The sequence below is a fragment of the Anoplopoma fimbria genome, chromosome 5 (assembly GCF_027596085.1).
Source record: "Anoplopoma fimbria isolate UVic2021 breed Golden Eagle Sablefish chromosome 5, Afim_UVic_2022, whole genome shotgun sequence".
NCBI lineage: Eukaryota > Metazoa > Chordata > Actinopteri > Perciformes > Anoplopomatidae > Anoplopoma > Anoplopoma fimbria.
Genome location: NC_072453.1, coordinates 11,237,358 through 11,262,224, shown reverse-complemented (window position 1 = coordinate 11,262,224; position 24,867 = coordinate 11,237,358). Strand labels below are relative to the sequence as shown.

Here is a 24,867-nt window from a genome sequence, read left to right as displayed (position 1 = left end):
ACCCCCGTTTGGCACAGATTTCATATATTCACGGTTTTATGAACAGAGAAAAAAAAAAATCAACTTTAAAAAGATCTCATGTTAAAACATTTGTTTCCACAGTTTCACATTAAACCTTTTTCTAAGAGTTAAAGCACCAGAAGAAGAGAGTTGGTCCTAAAACAAACAGGCTGAACTGTTTTTTTTATTTAATTGGGGAACTTTTACTTCAAATCTTAAGAATTAAGACCATAAATTAAGTTTTCTTCTTGTGTAGAAAATCGAATAACAAAATATTACATTAACCGCTGGCGTCTCTCGGAACTTTTCAAACATTCTTTATACTTCTTTGTTCTCTGACTTTAACTTTACTGTAGTTTCCATGAACAGACATGAAGAAAGTGACAATTTTAGACATTAAAACGTCAGCGAGTTTAATCCAGAATCCTCAAAAAACTGATGTTCTTGTCTGGCGATACAGTTTTATATCTATTTTTATTTTGTTAAGAATTTGTAAGAATTGGAATTCTTTCTGATCATAATGTCCAATCAGTACTTTATCGTATCGTTCTCGGCTTCCTCTGCAGACATAAAAATATGGAACCTTTTGGGGGAATATAAACGGTTCAAAGACGAGCTGACCTGCTTCCTGTTCTGAAAACTTTAGTGATCACGTCTCCATAAATGCACATTAATTGCACTTATGAAAGCAGAAACAAGGAGAGTGTGGTTTTTATATTTCCTGTTTTCCATAAATGTTCGTCAGTCGGAATTCCATAAAGAAAAACAATCATCCAACATAATCAGATTCCTCTTCATGGAGGTTTGACAGCTGCAGAATCTCCACCTTCATCATCCTCTGATTGCACGTTGACACTAATGACTCTCTCACTCATCTGCAGGTGATGATGGATCTCATTAGGAATCAATGAGGCTTCTGACTAAAACTGCTCTGCTTTGCAGGAGAGAGAAAAACAAACCAGTATACAAGTGTTTGACATTAAATTCTCTCGTATAAAAAAGTAAAGACATATCTATATAGCTGATAGTTCTTTTTTCTTCAGGTTAAATAGAACAAACAAAAAAAGGTCAGAGACTGTTGGGATGCGTTCAACAACATTGACAATTTGGCCTCAAAATTAAAACACAGATTTAAACTCAAAGGTGATCTTACTTGAGGTTTGAAGTGATAAAAATGGCAACCAAGTCCTGGAAATGGCCGCGGTGTTATAGGGTAATTATTATTAGCCATGCAGCAAAACTAAGGACAAATCTGAGATGTTTGGTTTCTACCAAGTTGGGATGCAATCGAGCAAAAGTTTTTCAAGTCACATCTGTTTTTCACTGCTTCATCGTGACGATCGCTCAACTCAAATGACCCATAATCAGTCGGTCTAATCTCAACATGAAAAAATAGCTAAAAAGAGCAAAATTAACTATTTGTACCGAGTCTTAAACTGGTTCCAGTGTCTCATCGTTCAGAACCAGGCGGTCAAAAGCTTCATTTGTTAAAGCTGCATTCTCTCTACTGTCCATCAGGGGGCGACTCCTCTGGTTGTATAGAAGTCTATGAGAAAATGACTCTACTTCTCTCTTGATTTATTCCCTCAGTAAACATTGTAAACATGAGTTTATGGTCTCAATCTCTAGTTTCAAGTCTTCTTCAATACAGCATGATGTTCATTTAGTAAATGATGGTCCATTAAGAGTCAAATAGACCATGCTTTAGGGGCGGGGCTACACACTGATTCTTAAATACAGTCTGTGGTCAGAACCGTAATATCAAAACTCTCTGAGACATTTCATGAACTGGTAAATGGACTTTTAATTCCCAAAGTTTTCCCTCCTCTCATAAAATGATGGAATTCTGATTGGGACAGTTAGAAGTGTTTATTTCTGCAGTGATACAATACAATTGATGTTAGACTGTAAAATAACGAGACATTTAGGAATCAATTAGTGGAATTTAACTCATCGTACAGAAAAGCAAATTGTGAGATGGATGAAAGTTGGGACGCAAACTGTTTGGTAGCCGAGAATATTAATTTGCTAGTAAGGAAAATCACGAGTGTTTGTACGGAACTTTATTCGTCCAATAGATATATTAAATCTTAAACTAAAGAGGTCGTTCATATTTATCTCCTAACGTTGACTCGTTAAGTAAGTGTTCTGTCGTTTGAACCTAAAACACCACAATAAGACTATTTTGCTTGATTTGACTTTCAGATGTGGAACCAAAACAGCTTCACGAAAAATAATAATAAACTAAAATAATGAACATTTTGCCGACAGCAGATGTGATCGCAGCCCAACAGTCCGTCCTCCTTTACAGACTGAAACTCCTCACCTGGACAGTACTGATGCCAAATAAAAAGGTACTATAAAAAAACAAGCCACTCAGCTGTGTGTAAAATATGAACCAGATAAAAATCCCCCCCCCCACCCTCCGTTATTGAACGATACACAATTTACAAAGAAAATGAATATAGACTTTTGATTTGAAAAACAAACAATGTATATTATATATTTAATACAAATGAAAAAAAAAAAAAAAAAAAGATTGTGATCATTTTCGTCCGATGCTGAAGATATATATATTATAAGGGGTTGGTACAGAGGTGCATAACAGTAGGTGTCCAACACTAGAATGTCCCTACAGCGGTGCATCATGGGTAGTCGTTTACATCGATGAGTTGTGGAGAGACATCGTTTAATTTCGGCACTTAGAAAACAATCACAATGAATTTCGCGTCATTGTTTCATATTGAACAAAATTTACAAAGCCATTCAAACAGTCATAACTTTTTCATCAATGTATATATATATTTATATATATATATATATATGTTTTTTGTTTTTTTTAAATCTGTTTTTGTTTGTTTTTTATAACTCAACTTCAAAAATTGAGAATATTCAAAATACACTTTAACCTCACTTCGTTCTCTTGGTATTTACAGATATGTACAAGAGAAAAATTACACCCGCCAACCCGCTTTTTAAAATTTTGTTAATTTTTTTTGTAACATCGGCTTTTCAGAACAGGAAGTGAGATAAAAAATCTTTTTTTTTTACTTTTTACATATATGTTTTGTTTTTTTTCTTCGCTAATAATTTTTCTCAACCCCTCACATCCACAACCAAAGTCCCCTCCCCCCGGCCCCCCTCCCCTCCTATCCCTATATTGATGTACTGTGGGTGGCCTCAATGGCTTCGGGTATGGGTCCTGCGGAGACTGCCTGGTAGGACATTGGCATGGGTGTCTTGCCAGGGCTCTGCCGGAAGAGCCCCCCGTTGGGAGCCCGGTGTTTGCACTGCATGGTGCCGCTGAGGCTGGTGCTGCTGAGCGGGTGGTGCAGGGGCAACGTGTTGCTGCCAGGGCCCTGGGACAGAGCCAGCGTCCTGCCTAGGGTCCCCCATGGTGAGGGTGGGGATGAGGAGGAGGCGGCCCCCCTCCCCGGGGAGGAAGGTGGTCACAGCGTGGCCCGAGGGGGGTATTCCCGCACGGACTCCGGGCCCTGCATCAGCGAGGCCTGGCTGGGCTGCATGCTGCCGATGTCCAGCGCAGAGATCTCGATAGAGGGGCCGGGGATCTGCTTGTGGGCCAAGTCCTCGTCCAAAAGACTGTTCATACGACGGTGCACCTGTTCCAGATTCACCTCCTTGTCCTATAAGAGGAGGAGTGGAGGGATGGAGGGGTGGGAAGAGGACAGAGGGGAGACAGGGGGAGGAGAGGAGAGGAGGGGGGGGACACAGAGGCTGAGATTGGCGATGGGCCGGTTTCTCAGACTGGTTCAGGTCTGCTGGTGCTCCATGCATTCTCATTGATTCAGGACGTGGCCTTTGTTCTCAATTGATGGACCGCGATCAGAAAGACTCTTGTTTTTTTTTTTTTTTTGTTTTTTTTTTTTTGGGGGGTGAACTGAGGCCACAGAAACCAATCTGTATGTGCACCTTGAAATCAAACTTGGCCAGTGAATATTAAAGGTTTGATGTCTGGAGAAAAACAATCCTGGAGCCAAACGGACCGACGGCGGTTTGTTGTAAAGACGTGAGAGGCCGAATGTTTGCAGGATATCTCAAGGTTGTTTTTTTTTACCAAATGTGGTGCATTGAGAGAACTCTGGTATAGATTTTTGATTGAATCTGGAACTTGAATTTCTACTGGAAGACTTGCATTTCACCTCAGGCAGATATTCCAGATCTAGTACATTGGGTTTAACCCTCTGAACCACAAGCAATTTTTTGGGGCGTTTTTTTAGCTCCTGTCAAATTTTTCTCTCTGTGGTCTTGATTTTCACTATAATATAAAAGTCCTGCTCCTCTATGGAAACAGAACAATCATGACTAGAAGTAGCGATAACTCAAACATGTCTTTAGTGCAGAAAAACACAGTTATAGTGACATAAATCATAAAAAAAAGAAAAAAACGCAAGTTGAATTTCTTTGATAATTTATTTTACAAAAATTGGCAAACAATGGAATCTATATATCCAACATTTGGGTGAGTGTCCACAAGTGTTACTAATGTTCGGGGGGGAATGGAGGCTCTACTTGCTATAAATATTGAGCTATTTACATTTTTTCATCCTATACTTCCAGCCTCTCCTCTCCTCTCTGCTCTGTGTTCAGCAGCCTGAAGTTCATTCAAAGTTTCACAGAGTTTTTTGTCACATGACTGTTGGTCTCAGGTGAATCAATCATGGCTTCATAGTTTCACTGAGGAGATCAGAATTTTATGTTTTTTACAGAATCTGTTTAAAGCAAACGGTTCATTTGGGGTGAGATTTTAAATGAGACATATAGAATTAAATGTTCATGATTAAATATCACAATTATCCACTTAGTTTTGGCTGCTTCATCTGACAGAAGCGCTCGTCACGTATGATGGGTTCAAGGACCGTCAGAAAGATGAAAGTCTGACGATTATGACGGTATTAACAGTGTCTGGCTGTGATAAACGGTGTAGTTTTGGCGATTGTTTGAAGAAAACATGCTTTTCCATCCCGCTGACTGGTTTTGGGGTTCAGAGGGTTAAAAATCTACATTCCGGTGAGATGAATAACTGTGGTCTTTTGTTCTAAAAGTAAAGTGACTTGTTATCTTATATTGTTGGGGATTTTGTTGCTCTACAGATTCATTTTCTCACAGAAACAGAAGACTTGTACTTCACGGTGCGTTTGCCGGCGCTGCCCTTGGAGCCGGTACACTCCGGATCAGAGAAGTTGTTCGCTATCAGAACAATTTAATCAAAAACATTGGCTGACGTTGGCATCTCCTGCCGCCTGCAGCTATGCATACTGGTTAGGCATTAATAGACACTCTGAGTGTTTCCCTGTTGAACCGCGGGTCTGCTTCAGAACACCGGGGTCACGGGAAGGTAAAGGACAAGGTGTAAAGACAAAGACAGGAGGCGTGAGTCGCATATCAAGTGACTCTCAGCGTCTGAATCTACATTCTCTGCACGTTCCGCGTGTTTGCTTCTCTGTGAAGTCATGCATTTGGAGAGAAACCGTGAAACAAACCGGCCTCTTTACAACAAAACGTGGTGTCCCTGAACGCAGCCTGTCGTGGCTCCAGCATTGGATTCACTTCAACTCAAGAGGTACAATGATATTAGTCACGGTAACTCGTCACAGTGACACAAGTGATATTCAGAACAATGCACATGACACATTAACACTGTATATTAATACACACATATATCCCCTTATGTCGCAGTGCAGTAAGGAAAATAATCGGTTCATTTTGATATATTTTTTCTTTTTTTTAAAGTTAACATTTTTTTTATTTAATTGTGAATATTCTGTCATTAATGTATCCACACTATGTGATTTCCTCTCTGTAAATATTACTGGCAGAGTCATCTTGTGTTACCAGGAGAAACCAAAACAATTCCTGCTGCTGCTTTACATTAAAAGAGTTCAACCGACAAAGCAGCCACAGGAAAATACATCTATTCAGAGGATAGCCCCGACTGCTACGTCTAAAAATTTTTTGTCATTTGTTATCTCAACTTCTCATCATTTGTTTTCTCATTTTTGTCATTTGTTATCCCATTTGATTTCCTTTTTGTCATTTTTTTTATCTAATTTTATCTATTGTTTTCTCATTTATTATTTCAATTTATAATTTTTTTGTCGTATTTATATCATTTTTGTCATTTGTTATCTTATTTTTGTTAGCTAATCTTTAAGATTGAGCCACGGCCTCCACAGATCAAGACGTGTGTCATTTCAAACGATATTGTTATTATGAACCACCAGTAAGCACAGATGTAACCAAATCAACCACGACGGAAAGATAAAGGATCAAAACTTTAATTTATCTATCTTCTTGATATTTGTCCTCCTTTGACCAGAAGCTAAACAACTTTTATATTGATTCATTTATATGTGTATCTTAATTTTTCTCAGCCTGATAACCGTCGTATTTAAAAGCGTTGAAATCTAAATAAGTTATTGGTATGTTAAATGATAAAATGTAAACTAAAAGCCCCCAAAGAGACAGGACCTCTGTGTCCTCAGTAGAAGCTTCACCTCCTGAAACTAACTAGAGGTTAATAGAAATAAAACGAGTAGCGGTTTGTCTCTAAAAGGCAGCCATCATAGGCAATATGTTTGCTCTATAGATGAACTTTAGTTCTTTATGACGAGGTAGCGTGGTGATGAAAGCCCTTCCTGTGAAACGCCGTATAACAGGAAGCAGCTTGTGAAAAGTGATCCACTGTGGTGGAGCATCTGTCTTCAGCCTTTTGTTCAAACCTTTAAGGTAAACATACGAGGTGTTTGATCCGTCTCCAGACTCAAAGAGCTCCTCTCAAAGCCAATTAAAACATCTCAGTTCAGGTTATTGTTTCACGACTGGCATCTCGTTAAAAACTGGCGGCTAGCCCGAATAAATAAATGCCCAGGATTAAACCTCAGCCGGTCGTTAAAGACGGACTGGTGATGTAAGTGCAGAGGAAGAAAATAAGAGGCCTCTGAAAAGCCTCCATTAATTTGGAAAACAAACAGCTCTTTTAATGAGGGCTGCCAGTGGGGGGGGGGGGGGATTTTAAATCACTCTCCCTCCTGCGACTTTGCAACTGTTGAGTGGGTTGTGCTCAAGTGTGATAAGAACAGTTTCTGGTTCATTTTGGATTCAAGTGGTCCTCTGGAACATCTAAAGCCTCTCTCTTCTTTTATAGCCGCCTTCCTTTGATCTTTACATCTCTCACTATAAGATGTGTTTGTCCAGAGACGTCTATACAGTTGGACATCTAGCCTCACTTCAAGACATTTCTCAGAGGCAGAGAACTTTTTTCTTCTTTAAGTGATTCAAAGTAACAGAAATGGTGCATCAAAGAACCATTTTTTGATGGCTCCTTTTCTGGTTCTTTGAAGTTCACTTTGAATGTTTTTTTTTTTTTTAAAACAACCATTTAAGGAAATGGTTCATTAAGGAACCTTGGACTGAGAGGTTCTTTGTGGAACCAGAAATGGTTCTTCTATGGCTTCACTCTAAAGAACCATTTTCGGTTCAAGATGGAACCTTTATTTTTCTCTGTGTCTTCTGAACTGGCGGCATCATTAAAGCTGCAGTCGTGAATGAATGAACATGCTAGCTGCTCTGTGATGATGTTCTTAGAGTTCATCCTGAGGGGAACATGAACATCTGAACCAGATCTCATGACAATCTATTTTATTTATAATTAGTCTTTGCAATTTTCTGTTCTTAGCAGACCCAAACGTTATCCGCTTCATATCATGTCTACCTAGAAATTATTAGCTTTTAAAAAAGGGTCATACAGTTCCAGAACTTCACTTTGTAACATCTAGTTTGAATGTTAGTTCATGTGGCTGGTGTGTTCGGTGTTCGACCTTCGACTGTCACATCAGCTGACTGGATGCTTTTGTGAGATGCTGTGAGTCTGGCTTTGCTGATTTAAATTACTGGACTAAAATCAAAGTTTTCTCAATGTAGTCTGGCTTTGTGAGGCTAATTTGCGAGCTGGCCAAGTTGCACTACAAAAGATTTAGGTACTTTGGCAAATACTTTGGTACTTCAATTTCTGCTTCCAGAGCAAATCTGACACTGAGAAATATTGTGCTTTAATATCTTGGACGCAACTATCTGATGATATATTTAACCGCTCATGATTAACTCAACGTATGTCTCCGAGTTCCTTAACATTTTAGTTTTTTTGCACAGAATCCATAGCTCCAATTTTCCATCTTAAATAGACAAATATTGACATTTGAGGATGAGGCCTTGTTAAGCTTTGATACACATCAGTTCATATCTTGTTGAGTAATTTTAGTTTATAAAGGGCTATAAATAATATTAAGTTGTTATTGTTTATAATAGGCATGTGTGAAAAGGCACTAAGCTTGTTTGCAGGGTTCCTTTTAATTTCCATCACAGTGTAACCGTAATTTGTTCTGTTCAACACGTAAAGGGACATGTAAAAGTGAGGTCAAAGGTCAGCCCTTATGAAATGTATTCACACAGTTAAAAGATGACTAACTGAAACAAGGCAAGGAGAAACAGAAAGGCACTATAAGAACCAGGAGGGTTTCTAATGACGGGGGGAGTTCAGTGTTAAAGGTGGAGCAGCCAAGGCCCAACATCAATTAACACTTTAATTATCATGTCGTCTGCAAAGAGAAAAAACTATGTTCAAATCAATTGCAATTAAGACCAAGCTTTCAGTTTTTTTCAGATCAAGAACCAAATTAATTTGGTACAGTTTTTTGTCTTTTCTGTTTAGGTGAAACGTCTGGTTCTGGAAATAACTTCCTGTTCAATTTTCTGATAAGGAAATTGATTAGCTTCATTGGTTTTAACGGCGTGAGTTTTAATGAGCTACCAGAAACTTTAACAACAAAATGTCTGATTTAAGCTTTTTTTTCTTTGGTTGAAATAGAGAAAAAATGTAGATGACATTAGTTACGAAGCTTTCTAGGAGTTAAGAAATGTATTTCAACTTGTGCCCTGCATGTTTACATTTTTTTTTTTTTACATATTTACGGGAATATTTCTGAATCAAAGTGTTATTTCCAGAATCAGGTAGAAGACACGTTTTTGCTCAGTTGTTGTTTTACAGTTGACCAAAAAAATCAACCCTCGACAAAACAAAAGGGACCTTTGCGATGGCACAGATATGTCTTTTTCTTGTTGTTTTTATTTTTGATAGTTGTATAGGAGGTCTATTCTGACCTGTATCAATAGCTTCTGCTTCATCCCAGCCTCTCTCTCTGTCTGTCCAAATGTCCCTCCTCCCCTCCGATGAAGCAGTTGTAATGTCATTATATGTCAATGGACCAGAAACCCTTGCCAGTCTGTAATCCTTAGTAACCTGCACGAGATCATAGACAGTCAAGTGTAAATAAAAAGGATAGATGGAGAGAAGGAGAGGAGATAGATAACACGGGCGTCCACATTGACATATAATTAGCAATAAGACGTGACACAGTGATAGTACCAGGGGTTATGGACTGGGATGTTGGGAGACAAATCTTATTGCTAAAGGGCGACACACCCAAAACGTACACCGTCTGCTCACACTTTAGTTTATGGATCCATCTTTGTCCCACAAACCTGCCTCCCGATATGTGTGTCTGTTGTGATCGGCACAGGAGGTGAATGTTGTTGTGTGGAGGTAGAAATGCAGGTCTGAGGTCAGTTTATGTTCAAGTGAAGCCTCAACGAGTGCTGCAGAATCAAATATTGAGCCCCAGTTCCAGACTATATACTATAACTCTACGGTAAAGGTGCAAACAATAATGTCTAAAATGTAATGTGACCACCTGATAAAAAACATTAACTGCAGATTATTATGGCTAATTAACATTAATTCGACAACCAACCTGATGGCAAAGGAAAAAGAAACATAATTATGCAAGTCCAAATGTTTTTGCACTCCATTAAGACCATATAGTAATGAGTCTACTTCACTGAATTTCTGTAGATTAGTATTTCACAACCTGATGGTTGAGACTGGAGACGCACTATTTTATACCAATTTCAGTCACAATTTTAAACATTTGTAATGTCATGGTTTGAAATTAAACAAACATTATTCGGTTATGTTTTGGCAACAAAACTACTTGGTTAGGTTTAGTTAAACCTCAGGGTTTGGCTTAAAATAAGTATGTTTTATAAGTTATTTATTAAATCAAGACAAGTCAATGTCGACTTTTGGTTTCACACGTCTCCTGGGTGAAAGTCCTGTGATTGTTTGACCCATCTATCCACTGCTGACTGAGATTAGAAAAGTATTTGTGATACGCCAAAAATAAATGTAATCTGGGAAAAAATACCTCGAAATGTAATTGGCAATGCAGTTTTGTTGTATGGGAATGTATTTTTTAAGAAACTATCTTTGAGATTATCTTTTGTTATTGATCTTCTACAGAGCCTTTTTTCTAGCCTCTCCTAGCTCATAAATTTGGTACTTTGGCTGCACATAGATTGTATGGTTGACTCCTTAAGGATCTCAACAACCTCCCCCAAATACAACCTTTGTGTTCTTTTACAAAAACCCTCTGTACTCTACCTACTCAGCAGCAAACAGCAGACAGACTCAGTTAGAGACTGGTGAACATGGTGGAGCTTTAAGCAGCTAAAGAGACTAAGAGATATTTCTCTAAGGAGTTGGTGGAGACCAAAAACAGAGCTAAGGGAGAGAGAATATTGTTTAAGATGAATGAATAAGATTTGTTTTCGTTACTTGTTTCACACTATGAAATTGCAATATACACAAAAGGTATTTTAGAAACCTTATTTCACTTGTATAAATGTTCTGCAGACTGAAAAGCATGTTAAAAATAGTATATAGTATGGCACTGGGACACAACGTGACTCTCGATAATTTAAGGTAGTTTTCTGAAGGCGGAGCAGCACTCTGTTTAAGAAATAACATAACAACATATACAAATGTTTTAAACCATCTAATTCAGTGTTAAATTAGCATAATATAGACCTTTGTGATGACAGGAGTACAGTTTAAATATTGTTAATTGATATCGATTTGCACTAAACACCTATGGATTATCAGATGCTTCCATCGAGTCATTGTTATCAATGTTCATTAATATTGATGAGAGTGTATTAATGTTTAATGAAATGCCTTTCCTCTTTCAACCAAAAGGTGTAACTATTAGCTCAGCTGTTAGAGTGGCTTTCCTTTCATTAAAAAGAGAGCGATCTGCTAATTGACTTCTGTATGGTTTGTATTCAGTAGGCACTTAGTGAAGCTTGAGTATCTATTAGCAACATCAGCAAATTATTTTAACTGACTGTGATAATGTCACTGTTGATGTTAAAACTCAGGGTGAGCTGCACATTAAGGTTCTCTTGGATGTGATAAATTACTTTCTTGTCTCTTGACGTCTCATCCAGATCGCACACTGAATTGGAAAATGTCCAAAAGTGTCAAGAAAGTGTGTCTGTGTTCGACACTGTTAACATTCCCTGCCTGAACAATCTCTCTTCTGCTAATTATAATCTCTTTTCTGAACCCTTGGGTGCAGGAAACTACCAAAGCCTCTCTGTAGAAAATTAGATTATAACAATAATTCAATACCGAGCACTTGAATGGTTACAAAGCCGGCACTGTGGGAATTAATCATTACAGTCTGCAGGTGTATTTTGCTGTTTTAACAGGGGGGTTTGCTGGGAAACATGCAGCACATGCTAATAGCCACATCCTAAATTGCTGGGCTCTTTTGACACTGTTTGACTAAGGCCTCGAGGGTATGCATCAAGCCAAAGAAAAAGGGTTCCCGAATGGATCGAGAAGCTCTGGTTTTATGAGTGTATTAGTAAAAAGTAATGGCCAAGTATGCTGTGTGCTTCGTGTGGTTTAGAGAATATACCATACAAAAACAGATGAGCTCTGGTGTCTGTAAGTTTAGGACGAGGTGGTTGGGGAGCGATGGACGGGTAAAATAAAAAAATGGAGGAGGGGTAATAATAAAAGACCAAATTTGATTTCAATCAGTGGCCTGGGCTGATGTGGCACAAAGCACATCTAGCTACTCTGTCCTATCTCGCCACCCTCTGTGCCCGAAGCTCTCCAACACTAACTCTACTTTCCTAAACCTCTCTCCTCTACAGCTGGGTGTACTGGAGCTCCACTAAGTCGGGGCTCGCGTCTGCGGCTGGATCCTTAAAGTAGAGTGTGGCAGTGTCTTCCCCCTGCTGGCCCGTCCGCCGGGCCCTGTGCTCGGTCACCTCTTTGGGCTGCTCCTGGCGACAGCGGTTGCTGTTCCACCAAGCCTCCAGCCCGGCCACCAGGCAGGCCAGCAGCAGGCCGGCGGCCAGGATGCAGAAGACGCCGGCGAAGCTGTGGAGCTTGAGGGAGCGGCCGTCGGGATGGGCGCTGGCATGACTGTTGAGGTCGCAGCGGCCGGTGCGAGGCCACCACTTCTGCTTCATGATGTCCAGGTCACCTTTCTCCTGCAGCTCCAAGATCCTGCAGAAGAAGAAGAAAATGTGAACATTTGAGTCAGAGAACATTTATTCAACTTCTACATGCGAATATAAGTAGTGAATATAGTATAATATGCCTTAATAATGCCGTATAGTATAGTAAGCTTTAAAAAAAATCCTAAAAATGTCATATTATTTAATTTGACAGAAGTCAGAGCATGTCAAAAAAGTCGATGTGAAGTATTTAAAAAAAAAAAGTCATAGTATAGCATATCGAAAAAAGTCATAGTATAGCATGTCAAACAAATCATAAATAAGTCAAAGTTAAGTAAATTTGATGAATCCGTGGTATGGATGTTAGTAAAAGCAAGAGTTGATGGTCCTTTCAGATGACATCAAATCCAAAAGAGTTTTATAAATAAATGACACAGCATTCCATTTATTGCACTAAAGCATCTTTGGAGAGAAATGCATGGTGAAAACAAACTACAAATTGTAATAAATCTGAAAATGGTTATTCATAGTTTTTGATGGACTTAATTGTTGCTTAATTTATTCATCAACTATTACCGCAGACACCGGGTAGGATCAAATAATCCACGTCAGACAAAAAAAAGTAAATCTAATACAAGGAAAGATACAAACAATCTGGCATTCTTTAGATCTTTGTCTTTTAAAAATAGGAAAAAAAAACATAATCTCCCCATGACAACTGATTAATTTCCTTACAATAAGAGAATCTATTATCGAATAGCTTCAGTTGTAGAAAAATCCATTACAGCACACATGAAGTCGGCATTACTTTTGTCAAGGTAACATTATGTTTATCAGGTATAAACTTTTCCATTTAATCGGCACTTATCACACAGTGATGATGTAACATTGATGCGATGTGAAATGGTATAAAATGGATTTAAAAATATTCCATCATATCTTCAGGTGAAAAAGCTGCAATTTCCTTCATTACATTGATGTGAAAACGAACAGACAGAACTGCTTAATGAAGCCTGTGCCCAAGTCTCAGTTATTATGAACTACACCCAACAAGAAGACACAGTATGAAGCATTTTAGCTTATCACAGCTGTCATTTTGTTGTTGAAATGAGTCACTGTGGGCGATTACATGACAAGTTCAATGCTACGACTCAAAGTCATGAAGAAGGGAATGTGTTCTGAGCTGCAGGCAGTAACTTTTTGTGATTTCACAATCATTGAGAAAACAATCATCCTGCATCAACTGTAATCTTGTGTGCCGCTTCAGAAGACATTGAGGTTTTTTTTAAGTGTTTTATTTCACCGAGGTTGAATGCAGGTCAGTTTTTCAAAATGAAAGCTGTATTGATTCGGGTTTTTTTGTCTCGACTCAAAAGATGTATTTAAAGTTGAAAGTAAAAAGCAGGTATTCGTGGTGTTTCTCTCACTCATATCGATAAGTGAGGTTGCACCCATGATTATTATTATTCTCATCATTTAGATCAGAAAACAGATGAAGAGAATATTCAGTAAAATATGAGATCAGGCCATCATTTATGATTTTCTAGTCTCTGATCTCTGATAATACATTGTAAACAACCAATCTGTTTAAACCAACAGGAATAGAGATGGTAACGTTAGCAGCATCGCTAACAGCTAAAAGGAAGAGAGCTAGTAACGTTAGCAGCATCGCTAACAGATAAAAGGAAGAGAGCTAGTAACGTTAGCAGCACCGCTAGCGGCTAACAGGAGGAGGTTCAGTTCAGTTACGTTAAGATGTGTTCAGGCTCTGTTCAGTGAAAATGAGTATTGGGTGAAGGTAAATTATAATGTTATCTGGTAAAATGTAGTGTTGGTGATAAACTAGATTAAATCCAGTAGTTTGAAGGAGATGTTTTCACATTAATATAAAATAGATATTAGAGATGAATTATGAGCTGTTTAACTTCCTCACACTAGCTCTAAACAGATTATAATACATCATTAAAACTACTAATGACTAGAAAGTAAAAGGATAACATTTAGAATATTTGATGGTTTACTGACTTCAGAACGTTGAAATGATTTTTGGGAAGGTTGGAAAATAAATTGTTTGGATCCTTGTAGACCAGCTGCTATAATCAAACAACAAAGGGATCTGTATCTGACAATATGGATCATCAATGATCGGCAATTAGTATTGGTGGCAAATAAAACTTGATAAGGATCAGTAAAAGTTATAGTTGCTCCTTTTTTTTCTTTCCGAACTGTGACCCCGATCCGTGATATGATCCGAACCGTGAGTTTTTATGATCTGTTGCTCAAGAACAGATATGGAGTTTAAAGTTGGAAAGAATGTCCATCCATTAAAAATAAACTACAGGCAGCGACTTTAATTGTTTCCTCTGCGTACTCTGACCTAAAACCTCTACTACATAACTCATATCCACGGACGTACTGTTTCGTTAGTGACACACATTAAGTTTCATCCAGCACGCCGGCTGTTCTCGTGGTGAGTAATGTGGTTAATTAAGTAAACTCTGCCACGACCACTGAAGAACAATCTGCTTTTAGCTGCAGTAAAATCAGATCCCAAATTGCTGCATTTAATCTGCGCAACTCAGCGCGAACATGTTGAAGGTCAGCGCTCTGCAGTTTCCATCCACACACTCAGCCCCGAAACACCCCGAGGACAAAATAGTTTCACAGCACAAATGAGCAGCAGAAGCAACAAAGTCTGCAAAGGTTATTAATGGCAGGATTATCCAATGGAAACCCAGGATAGAGTTAATGCAGCAGTTATGGGACTAGGTATTAAAATGATGGTTTGGAAATGTGGAGATAATGGTTTTCTCTCTGAACAATAGCTCTGCCCTCAATTTAACACTCAGAGACATTATTCTTGGTCGTCCCTGAACGCTGTGCAGCGAGGACGCCTCGGGCTGTTGGACGCCTGCTGAACCGGGCCAGAGCAGAAAAAAAAACCCATTAATAACTAGCGGTTTTGTCTCCATTCAGTGCCACGACTTAATCCCTAAATAAACACAGAATTGCTTAATTAAAGAAGAAGTTTGAGGTGCAGAGGGAGAAGGAAAAGGGGAGGCCATGATTGAGAAACGGTCCCAACGGCGAACAATGAACCCGGACCATCGGTGCATTAAGACGCCAAAAAGAGGAAACGCAAGAGGACACGAGGAGGTCAAAGACGTCTGAACAGACAGAAATCAAACAGGTCGAGGTTCTGTTCACACTCACGTCACACGACAATGCTTCACAAAAGTTGCTCCTTGTGTTTTTGCCGTGACAACCAACCACATAATGAAATGAATTACTTTTTCACATCTCCAGTATATTTATAAGTTTGTGTACAGAGCGCAGTACGAACCCTCCGTACATACAGAGTACACACTATATAAAAACAGGATACATATCAACTTTTAAACTGTCTACATGACTTCTTCCCCCACAAATTCCCCTTTACACTTGCATCTAGTATCCAGGTTGTATCTAGATATGATGTAACCAGATAACACCAACACAAGGCATTAATAAGCGTCTCCAATGTAAGATAAGATAAGATAATCCTTTATTAGTCCCGCAGTGGGGAAATTTGCAACATTTAGATCAGATTGAGAACTGATTGCTCCGTCTGAAAGGGCGGAGTCGAATTTATGGACCAGTGAACAGGAAGTGACCATATTTGGACTGAGGAGGAGTGACGTAGAGACGCCGTATACGTCTCTGGTAGAGACCTGTCCATCAGTGTGTAGCCCCGCCCTAAAGCATACCCTGCTTTATGGTCTATTTGACTCTAAATGGACCATAATTTACTAAATGAACATCATGCAGAGTCATTTAAGTAGAGTCATTTTCTCATAGACTTCTATACAACCAGAGGAGTCGCCACCTGATGGACAGTAGAGAGAATGCAGCTTTAAGACATGAAGCTTTGGCTTCACTTGGCAGAACTGGAGGTTGTCTCCTGTATTAAAATCTATCACTCTCCCTGCCCTTGTTATAAAAGGGCAACACTGTCCACCGTATGTGGACGTTAACAACCGCACACACCTGACAGGAAGTCATTGTTTCATTTCTAATCCAGCGTGTGGAAGCAGAACTGTCCGTACACTTCCACTCCTCTGCTGCAGCATCCTCGTCCCTCCCCCCCCTCCCCTCAGGTGATCTGACGTGGACACCCGTCCCTTACAAAGAGGACAGTCTCAAAGCTTTAAAGAGCAGCTCTGAGAAATAGGATTTTCTCCGCTTTCTGAACATGGCCTGAGAGGACAAGAGAGGATCACACAAAGGGAGGAAGGACAGAGGGGGGGAGTCACATAAACGCACCGCTGGAGGAGGTTTAAATGACCTGTTTTTGGTGTAGGGTTGCTCTGGGCGACCCTCCTACGCAGGCACGGGGCACAAACATCCCAGAGAGCCGCTTAATGCTCCGTGTTAACATCTCTGTTAACACTGCTGCTGCTGCTGCTGCTGCTCAAATCTCACCATCACCATTTTGTGTTTTTTCTCCCTTACTGAAATTTCACAGGGAGTTACACGGTGGTTTAAGGAGTCCGGGGGTGGGGGGTTGTGTGGCGTGCAGCAGACATCAAACGTGCTCCCGCTGGCAGCTGCCGTATAAACGCTGCCCTCCTTGCGACTTCACGCGGCCGGTTCAGAGGCGTTTTCAGAGCGGCCGTTGATTCTCATTCCACACTGAGAATCTACAGAGGCGCTCACACCTGGGAGGACAGGTGCACACACGCCTGCTGAGCCATGCGGCACGCTGAGGAGAAGTTATGCTTTCATTGAAACTCAGCCAGCAGTTCAAACCCCAAATTAAATTCTTTAATAAGAAGGCGGATAAAGTCGTTTCCTGTGACGGCAGCAGCCAACGCGACTGAATAGACCGTCGGCTCACAGAATATATCTGAGTGTTAAGTTCCAACAGTTTGCTAACATTTGAAAGTCTCTGCAGCTTTAAAGGACTAGTTCAACATTTTGAGACGCATTTCCCCAAAACTCTTAAAATCTGCTTGCTTGATTGATTCTGGTCTTCTGTTCTGGCAGAGATTGAGAAATGTATTGGCGTTAAAATGGTTATGGATCCAAAACTGTGTTCTCTTGGCGTTAGCTAGTGTCATGCTTTATGCTGCAGGACCTTTAAATCCTACATGTTTGGTTAGATGTTCATCACCCTACGTTATTAAATGTGGTTTGATAAATCATTATCAATTATTCCCTACAAAAGATCAGCCAATGTGTTGCAAGGAACCTTAGATGAGTTTGTAAGTGAGTTGTTACGAATGACCAGCCAATGATCTGTATTGGAGTAGATTGTGCTTGATTAGAAAACAAAACTACTTAGTTATGTTTAGGAAAATGTCTTAATTTGGGTTAAAATAACCACAGAAGTGCCGTTACTGCAGTGCGCCAGTTATGTGACAAATAAATCCTCTTGAATTCTTGTTTCACTCGGGGAACAGACAGTGGTTTCCTGGGTGACAGGTCCGTGTTTGACTTCTTTGCAGATTAAATATAATTTTCCAAAGCTGTGAGCAGCCATCAACTAAAGTTCAGAGACAGAAATCTCAGAGACAGATATCTCACCTGATAAGAGAAAAAAACAAGGAGAGACGAATGTTTCCTCTTCAGGTTACCAGATATTTTAATCTTCTTCTCCTTGTCTAGATGGAACCGGTTATCTGAAGTGATACAAACTTAGATGGCAGCCATCTTTACCCACCTGTTGTCAGTTGAAATCTGATTCAAGTGATCAATACACCTAATATGACAAACCTGCTGTTAATCAAACAAATTCAGGGTTCAACAGGGACAACTTTAACATGAAATCAGACTTTAACTTCAATATTACAACAAGTTTTCCATGTTTATGAGGTCAACTTCTTTCTAACTTCCTGTCTGCTCTCTGAAGCCGATCGATGCGAGACGGATGAGAAAGTCTTTTGATTTTCGAGAAGCTTATGCGACTAATTCATGATGTAATGATGTGGAGACTTACTAAATGATCTACACGATTTCTGAAACTCGCACTGGGATCAATTTGTGTTTGGAAGAAGAGAGACGAGGTTTCACGCTCTGATTTCATCCAAAACTCCGACTGAAGGAGGTAATTAAAAGGAAAAATCAACGATCAGCCTCCAAGATCTAATAATTACCATCACGTCCCTCTGTTTACACATCGCACCATGAATAATCCCTTCAGCTTCACAACAGCGCTGTTGGATACCAGCTCGTTTCATGTGAGCTTAATTGACTTTGGCAAGGAGCGCCGGTATTGATTTAACGCCGGCGGGAGGTGTTTCTCTCCACACACTTAACTTTCAAACACCTGCACTCCTCCGTCAAGTTTGAAATAAGTCAGCATGACAATTTTCTTTCCGACCGAGTGGCCCCTTTGTTAACATAAAGCCAGATGTGATCGCCTCAGACGGACTCGTCACTCACATCGCAGGATTTTAGAGGCTGATAATGAAGACGTAGCGCCAAACAAAGGGGATCAAACTGCCGACAAAAAGCCCACAACCTTCATCGTTAACTCCACGTCGGGCTTTGTTTCACTGCACAATAAAACCAGCTGACAAGAAAAGCTTCTGTCCAAAGTCCTGATGTGTTGGAGCGGAGCGGCCGTCTGCATTAACATCTTCTGACGGTCCATTACTGATAAAACGCTCAAACCTCCCGCCAAACAGTAAACCGCTCGGCCCCTCAGGCCATCAGGTTTATGACTTAGATGGAGCAGAAAGAGAAGTAATAAAAAACACAGAAAGAAGAGAAGTGTTCTGTTTTCATGCTTTTAAGATAATTTCCTTTAAATATCTGTTGATAATTCAAATTTCTATTTAAGTACTTGTTGCGTTTCTTCAATCATAAAATAAAAGTTCATACATATTTAATTGCTTTATGCAACTTTACTTGTTAAACTAACTTCATGCATGAACAGAATGACATGTTTACTGATAAATAAAGGCGTTGAGCGTTTGATTGAACTTCAAATCTCATTTACAGTGTTTTAGCAACGCCAAGGCTGCATACATTTTCATTTTTAAAATAGATCACATTGATAACGTCTGTGAAATGTTAAATGTTTAACATTTAAAATCATTTGATTCTGTTATTTAAGTTCAGTGGATTGACATTTCAGTTTCTTGTGTGACTTAGCTGCTGTAAATTTGCACAAGATCCTGATTTATCTGAATTTATGATGTTGCTGTAGTGACACTTTAAGTCTATTTATGTGATAATTAAAAGAGACGGACAGGAGAGGGAGAATGTCATGCAGAAAAGGGGTGAATATATATAGAAACAGACAACTAATGGGACAAGCAGGAGCCGGGATTGAATCGCCCAATCATGTGATCAAAGCCAACCCGCTTTATCACCTGAGCCATAACCATCAAGTAACTACCATGTCATCAAAATTAGCAGGATCACACTTGTATAGAAGTCTATGAGAAAATGACTCTACTTCTCTCTTGATTTATTCCCTCAGTAAACATTGTAAACATGAGTTTATGGTCTCAATCTCTAGTTTCAAGTCTTCTTCAATACAGCATGATGTTCATTTAGTAAATTATGGTCCATTTAGAGTCAAATAGACCATAAAGCAGGGTATGCTTTAGGGCAGGGCTACACAGTGATTGACAGGTCGACACCAGAGAGGTATACGGCGTCTCTACGTCACTCCTCCTCAGTCAAAACATGGTCACTTCCTGTTCATTGGATGCAAAAAAAAACAAGATGGCGACGGCTGTATTCCAAGAAAATAATGGGTGACGTCATGATGACTACTTCCACTTCTACTATAGTCTATGATTAGATCAGATTTAATGAAGCAAGAATTAAACATTATCATTAAAGTGGTGTCAACGTTAAAACTCCTGAGCTTCTGATGAAAGCAAAACAAAAAACTGCATCAGTATCAATCATTTTGACCAAATACTTTAACTACTTTTAAACAACTTCAATACGATACAACACCCACATCACTTTGCATCAAACCGCCTGATCGTCTCACACTTAAAGTTCACCTTCCAATGTTATTCTGAAAACCTCCCTGGAGGTAAAAAAGTGGTCTTTTTAACAGCTGAGGTTTGGTGCACAGCTCCCCCCGTCGTGACTTACTTCTGAGAGAAGAGGTCTCTGTAGGGGCTGCCGTGCTGCATGGCGATGCCGTAGCCTTTGCTGCTCATGCCGTTCCCCGACACGGTGATGGTGCAGTCGTCATCAGTCAGGGCGGCGTACTCCAGCACCGCCATGTCCCACAGGAAGGCGTAGGGACTCTTCTTCGCCTGCGGACACAGAGATGACGTCAATAACCATCAGGTTGTTGTTCTTTATTCTAGAACATATGGACAGGACTCCCTCGGGAAAGAGGTTTTAAAATCTCACCGGGACTATCCTGAATAAATAAAGGTTTTATAAACTATTCAGACTCACTGACTATGAAATCACCTCTCTTGTTTCTATGGAAACACTGGACTTGTTTAAAACCGGCCAATCAGCTCTAATTGTCAGTCTCCTCCTGTGTGGCTGCCAATCAGAGAAGCTCTGCTGACAGGAAACAAAAGAAAACTGACTATTGTTATTGTGATTTTTCACTCATCAATATCGAATAAAATCCTCAAATTTGTTGCTTTCAGATTTTTTTAATTAGATTATTTTATTTTAGATCACTGAAACTGAATAAATCTTGATTTTGGTGAACAGAAAGACTAATTGATTTTAAACTTTAATTGACATGATTTTTTTCTGGCACATCCTTCCACTTTGATGCTCTTTATATTACATCATGTGACCTGACTTCCTGCTCCACTCGCACAATAAACACGTCCACGTAGAGTGAATTGCTTGATGCGTGGGGCCACTGGGAAGCTGGAAACAGATCTTCAAAATAAAAGCACTGCTACGGAAGAATTCACTACATTTCAAAGTAAACTTTTGAGAATCAACTGCATAATACTGCCTTGTCATTTCAGTTTTACTTCATTGTTATTTATGCTCAAATTGCTGTATACATGTTGTATTTGTACTTTAACACGAGCTGTGTGAAGAGGAGGTGCGTCCTCCTTTCGGTGGGTGAGGAGGAGGTGACAATAACGCAGATATAAAAGCATCAGCGAGGTGCAGAGTAAGTGGATGAGGACGTGGGTGATTTCACTGTGTCAGCACTTCAACCTGCTCGCTGTCACTGCTAATTGTATCCACACACACACACACACACACACACGAACAAAGTGCTCTCTTCTCGTCCTTGTATGTTAACAGGGAGACTTCAGTCTTTGGATCTGTTCATGCCGTTTAAACCTAATTACCTGGTTGCGTCTCTCTAATGCTCTGATTGCACCTAGCGTGCTGCTGTTAGACTCTGTGGGCTCTTTTTGTTTACCTCTCATCATGTGAGGAGAGAGAGTGTTTTTTTTCTGTCTCTTCAGGTAACTCTAGGATAAAAAGCAGTGCAGCGTTGGCCCCGGAGTGGATGCTAAGCTACATGACGACAGGCTGGGATGCTGAGAGCAGAGCAGCAATCAGTCGGAATAAAATACTTTTATGAATCAAAGGAGACAAACAGAACACTCTACAGTCAGTGACGCTCTGTAAAGAGTGCAACTCACGTAGACAGAAACCTCCAAATTCAGTTGGTCTTAAAACAAGTAACTTGTTACTTAAGGAGACATCTGAAGACACTTATTTAAGAATTTGGTGGTAAATTTCAGGAATTGAGACATTCCAAAAAGAAAAATATGCTGCATCTTGAATAAAATTCTCCACTCAACAGATTTACAATTAATGGCTTGAAGCAAACGAAAAATATCATGTTTTTGTTAGAAAGTCACTGTGGCAAAAATACTCCTACAGGGAAATTCTGGATAAAGTCTTTTGTTCGTCAATAATTCATGAGTTAGAAAAAACATCAACATGTGAATATCTGAGATCTGGGAACAAGGTCTTGTCACTCATCGAACATTTTGGTGGGTCAAGAAGCAAAAGTTTGTCTATTTTTTATCGTGAGGTCAAAGTGAAAGCGAAGACACCTGAAATGAAACCTGTGTACACAACTACAGCAAGCACAGAGGGTCAAATCGTGAATTGCCATCACTGTTGGCTATGTTTTCTCTTACAAATACGTTTTCTAATCAGTCTGTTCGTTGTTTAAACACAGATCTCAAACATGAACTTTGTGGATACGATTATATCATTATTAATGATAGACACAATGAGGAAAAAGTGTGAAAATAAAAGCCAAGAAACTGGGATTATTCTCAAAATTATTAGATGAAGTAATTTCACATTAAAGACATGCTTTTTTTTAGAAGTTACGTGCACTTTGGATTCTACTCCTCATGATTTACGGCCAACGCTCATATTCAAACTGGTGGATGAGCTTACAGGAAGCCAGAGCTCTCAGGCTTCCAACTAACATTATCATAACCACCTTCTTTCTCTGACCATAACCGTTACCATAGTTACCATGTGCAGATTCTGTAGAAAGCAGGCAATTTAAAAAAAACAAAAAAAACACTGAATGTATGCTGGGGTTTTGCAGAATTATATCCTGTTGTTTCTGCAGTGTGCACCAGCTCATTTTATTATTGTACATGTGTATCTCTGGAGTAAAGGAAGCAGAAGGCGATTGCATCATGAAGACAATACCTTCGGTGTGGCTGATGTTACATTTAAACAGCTGCTTCCATATCTGACTCTATCTGCACACTACTCTAAGTGATAAAGATGCTCAAAAACTAGTGGTTTAAAGGACCGTTGTTGATTCGTGATTTAGACGGATTAATTCCACAGTTTACCGTTAACCATCACAGTGTGAAATAAAGTTTTACTGACGATCGTTATCCTCCAATATTCAGTAAAATATGAGATCAGGACATCATTTATGCTTTTCTAGTCTCTGATCTCTGATAATGTTACATTGTAAACAACCAATCTGTGTTTAAATCAACAGGAGGAGAGCTAGTAACGTTAGCAGCACCGCTAACGGATAACAGGAGGAGAGCTAGTAACGTTAGCAGCACCGCTAACGGATAACAGGAGGAGAGCTAGTAACGTTAGCAGCATTGCTAACGAACAGAGGTTCAGTTCAGTTACATGATGATGCGTTCAGGCTCTGTTCAGTGAAAATGAATATTGGATGAAGGTAAATTATAACGTTATCATGTGTGTGTTCACATGTAATCTGTAAAATGCAGTGTTGGTGATAAACTACAATAAATCCAGTAGTTTGAAGGAAATGTTTTGAGATTAATATAAAATAGATATTAGAGATGAATTATGAGCTGTTTAACTTCCCAACACTACCTCTAAGCAGATTATAATACATCATTAACATTTATAATGACTAGATTTGTTTCAATCCATAATAATTCAATCTTTTATTTCCTTATCATTTGAATTATGTGTTTTTATGAAGAAAAAACCCACTATAAATTACTATAACAAAGTAAAAATATAACATTTAGTATTTTTGATGGTTGACTGACTTCAGAGCATTGAAATGTATCTGTATCTTACAATATGGATAATCATTGATTGGCAATTATTATCGGTTATATTTGCTCCCTATTTTCTTTTGTGCTCATCTGAACAGTAACTCTGAGTTTTATGAGCAGAAAGTGTCCTCAGTGCAGCTCAACTCTCTGGATGTGAGTGAGTTGGAGGATCGGGGGGCCAGCTGAGCGGCTCTGTGTTGGAAAAAGCCCTCGACAGTAGCAGTAAAACTGATTAAAATGTACGTTTGCGTAACAGTTTTTGGGGTTTAGTGCGAGGAGGATACGTCAAAGAACACAGGGAGGGTATGCAAATGGCTGAATAATGAATGCGCTCCGAGCCGATTCGTATCCGACGCTAATTTGTCATTGGCTCTTTGGGAGATCTATGAGCATAATAATGTACAGCAGCAAAACACACACACACACAAACACACTGCGACACTGCCTCACTAATCGGTGTATTGTGACACTGCTGTTGCAATTAAGTAATGGGTAAACAGAGGAGTGTCTTTGTGTGTTTGCCCGCTGTGAATAAAACAGGAGCGTGTGTGTGTATGTGTGTGTTTACTGACAATACAGCTCTATGTACACACACTTAATCAGCCTGTGAAATCGCCTTAAATCAGTGAAAACACTTCATATCACACACTTGTGACTGACAGACCGGCTCATTAACTCACAACTCAGACATGATTCAGACTCTCAAACGAGAGGATTACGAAGTACGTGTGTGTGTGTTGTTTTGAAATCTCTCCCTGTTGATGCTCCATTTTTGTCGTTTTTCTTTTGTAAACAAACGTCCATGTTTGTTTATTGAATGATGTCATAGTTTGATTTATTGATTTAACTTTTTTTGGTACTTTTCGGGTACATTTGAACTGATGCTATTAACAAAAGTAATGCTTATTGATTAATACTGGTCAAAACACTATCTCATTTCACTCAAACACAGACCTATACAGGCACGGGCGGTTTATCAGGACTTTTTTCCCATTCCAGTTCA

At 39.4% G+C, this 24,867-nt stretch overlaps 1 protein-coding gene across 1 annotated transcript in view; it reads right to left on the bottom strand.

Moving 5' to 3' along the window:
* Positions 1-3,155: 3,155 nt before the first annotated feature.
* grid1b (glutamate receptor, ionotropic, delta 1b) overlaps positions 3,156-24,867 on the bottom strand; it is a 428,151-nt gene continuing 406,439 nt past the window's right edge. The window contains 3 exon segments of the mRNA XM_054598809.1: positions 3,156-3,644; positions 12,196-12,436; positions 20,488-20,654. Coding sequence (XP_054454784.1) covers positions 3,156-3,644; positions 12,196-12,436; positions 20,488-20,654 — 897 coding nt within the window.